This window comes from Acanthisitta chloris, unplaced genomic scaffold, assembly GCF_000695815.1.
Source record: "Acanthisitta chloris isolate BGI_N310 unplaced genomic scaffold, ASM69581v1 scaffold10387, whole genome shotgun sequence".
NCBI lineage: Eukaryota > Metazoa > Chordata > Aves > Passeriformes > Acanthisittidae > Acanthisitta > Acanthisitta chloris.
Genome location: NW_008683177.1, coordinates 7524 through 10774, shown reverse-complemented (window position 1 = coordinate 10774; position 3251 = coordinate 7524). Strand labels below are relative to the sequence as shown.

At 47.0% G+C, this 3251-nt stretch overlaps 1 protein-coding gene across 1 annotated transcript in view; it reads right to left on the bottom strand.

The window, feature by feature from the left end:
- Nucleotides 1–1974: 1974 nt before the first annotated feature.
- Nucleotides 1975–3251, bottom strand: part of LOC103806143 (cullin-9-like) — an 8666-nt gene continuing 7389 nt past the window's right edge. Inside the window, exons 10-11 of the mRNA XM_009078820.1 lie at nucleotides 3107–3198; nucleotides 1975–2164 (exon numbers count right to left, since the gene is read on the bottom strand). Of these exons, the coding sequence (XP_009077068.1) occupies nucleotides 1975–2164; nucleotides 3107–3198 (282 nt within the window). The remainder of the gene's footprint in view (nucleotides 2165–3106; nucleotides 3199–3251) is intronic.

Genomic DNA, 3251 nt, shown 5'->3' with positions numbered 1-3251 from the left:
GCTGCATAATCTTACCTGCCAACAAAATCAACTGCCTTTATCTAGGCAGACAGGCCACTTTACTTAGCCTGGAAAAGAAATGTCTAATTTCTCTGTGATCAATAAATAGCCAAATGCCTCATCACCCCATTAGTGATGTGCATGAATGAGTGAATGAGATTCCCACTGTCCCTACTTACTATCCAGCAAAACCACAGCCAGGAGTACATACTTGTCAAAAACCAGCAGGGAAAGAATGCCCTATTGGACATGGCTCTAGTCTGGCACTGTGAAGAGACTTCAGAGGTGTAGAATATATGGAAGGCTCCTCAGTTGTGTAATTCAGACCAGCTGCCAGTGAACTACTGATCATTTTTTTCCACTTACCCAGTGAGGTTTGTGAGGGAGTGAGCCCCAAAGGGCTTTCAGTTCTGAGGCCAAGCGCCTGGCATGACCTGGTAGTGCCAGGTAGGTCATTTGACTGGAAGACTGCTCTGTTCCCCCCAAAAAACTGGGAAATGCAGGTTTTTCCTGCAAGGACTGGTCACACTGGGTAAGACAAGGCTGTCTGAGCATGCCTATTACATCTCTCCCCCTACTGCCCCTGTGGAGAGAGAGATCCCAGAGAGGTATCACAGGGAACCTATTTGCCGCATAGTGTTGGGATTTCCACCATGACAGACTCTGCAGGAGTAGGAGTTAGGGGTGAAGGAGAATGGAAAAATCAGCCCTCTCTCCTAGTCTGCCCTGTCAGTTGCTCCCTGCCCAGCATCCCATAAGAACCCCAAATCCTTCCCAGATAATACACAAGGCCTAAGAGCCCTGTATCTCCTAAACAATCCCACAAACTGCCAAATGACCCTCCAGCCCTGATAAGCAGTCCCACATCTGCCTTCTGCTAGGCACCAGATGTTACCACCTACACCAACATCCCAACATTCTGTCCTGCACCTGCTCCCAGAAACACCAGCCCTACCACTCTGTGTGGTCTGGTCCCCTGTCCTCTTTCCCACCTCTCCCCATACCTCTTACTGTTCCTGAATGGCCCAGGAAGAAAAAGCCACTTTGCAGGGCAGACTGCATGGCCTGGGTGAAGATTCCAAGCCCACAACAATTTCACAAATAACTCCTGGGATGAGCACCTCCGGGTCACATTCTCCTCACTTGAGGACCTTTGCCTCCCTCCACATGCATGTTCCCTACAATAAACAAGTAGGCTCGTGCTAGAAGAAAACTGTTTCTTTATTATAAACAGAACTTTTCTGAACCCTTGTTCCTCAGATTTGGTTTTTTTCAAAGATAAAGTATTATCTGAACAATCTCTGCATATATATATATATATAACGTGTGCGTGTGCATATATTTATACACTTAAACAATCCTGCAAACTTGTATCACTCACAGCAGCCTTTCCTGCTTCATAGCAGAGTAGACAACTCCAACAAACATCAAAAATGTTGCTCCTCTCAACTAGAGGAAATGAACCACATCCATCTGTGACTCTAGAGGGAATCCCACCAGCTCCAGAAAGGAGGCTTTGACTTGAGTCCAAACACATCCCCCTGCAGTATTTCTAGACACTGGCCATCTCTAGACAGTGCCATGCTAGGACACATGCCACACTCACCTGTGCCAAGTCCTTGTGGGGAGCACATCCAAGGACAGTGTGCAGCCCTTTAAGAGGTGGCAAGCAGTCCTCACTCTGCAAGTGGACTGTAACTTTGTAGATTAAATACCTACAGGCAGAACTGGGGACAAGGGAAAAAGGCAAGGATATGTCTTTCTGAAAGAGCTGGCCACAGATACACAGACCAGTTGCCCAGAGAAATGTTTCTGCATATTGAAGAGGAGTCACTGAGACAGTAGCCCCCCAGAGGAAATCCTTTGCTCTGCCTGAGAGCTCCTCCCTGTCTTTGAGGAAAAACACTAATACAAACTGGTTGAGACAGAGTAGAGGCAGAGGTCCAAGCTGGCCAGCTGGGTGACAGACCACTTCTAGTCATAGCTCTCATCATCATCAAAGTAGGAATCACAATCTGACTCATTATCAAACATGAAGTTGTCATCTTCAAGGTCATCATCGTCATCATAGTCTTCCTGCCACTGTGGATCATACTCCTCATCTTCAGCTTCTTTGCCACCTTCATCTGTGTTGGGGGAGTCACACGGGACGGTACGTTTTTGCCTATTGAGAAGTAGAGCATCAGAGCAGAGCCCCAGCTGTGAGCAGCAACCACAACCCAGCCCCACACAACCCTACTACCATCACCTCAGCATCCACATCCAAAGCCATGCCTCAGGGACCCAGCAGCCATGCAAGTGCACCTAGGAGAAGGTGATCTAATGGCCTTATCCATGCATGCTGCACAGGGCTGTGTCAGCCACCTGTGACAGGGTCAACTAGCTGCAGTATGCCACCAGCTCTGGTGTCTCAGCCTCATTCCAAGAAGACAGAAACTCTGCTCTCAGAGTGTCTCTTGACTAAGCTGACATTCTTTTTTGCAACACTCAGCACGCTGTTCAGCTCCTGGAAACACAGCAGCTATCAGAAGGGACTGATCACAGTGAATAGCAGATGCCAGCTGCGTTTCTTAGTTTAAATGGACTTTGTTTCAAACTCATCACCTTTCAATCATATTAAACAACTGCCAGCTAGTACTGTAGGTCAAGGAAACAACAACCCATCCATTTCACTTCTTAATGCACTGTTTTACAGCTGTGCAATCTCTTCTCCACTCCCTTAGAATAAATGTCAGTCCTTCCTCCCCCCATGTATGTTCTTATTCTTGTTTCTCTCATCTGGACATCTCCTAGATCTCAGATACATCACTGAGGAAAGATTGTGACTCTCCACAGAAACTCAAGAGAGTCCAGAGAGAGCAACTTCCATAACTGAGTCTGCCAGTGATGGAGCTTTCTTGACCATAGTTGCACACAAGCAGAGGTTTTGTCAGTCTCCCTACACCCCTATGTCACTTAAATTGTTACCTCAAATCACAGAAGAATGCCAGTGATCAGTATCTGACATTCACTCTTTTGTATGGCAGTGAGCATAGGATAAAACTGCTCACCTGCTTTTTGTCTGCACTTACCCACCTTTCCTTGTTACCCTGCTAAGAAAACTCACCCTATACAGGCAAGGGCTGAAGCAGGCACATTGGAGAGTTTTAACTTTCTCTGACCAGGATCTCCTGAAGTCTGGAGCCCAACATGGAAATCCTGCTAGCATGAAAGAACAGCCACGAGAGAGAGAGAATATGTGATTTGGGTCG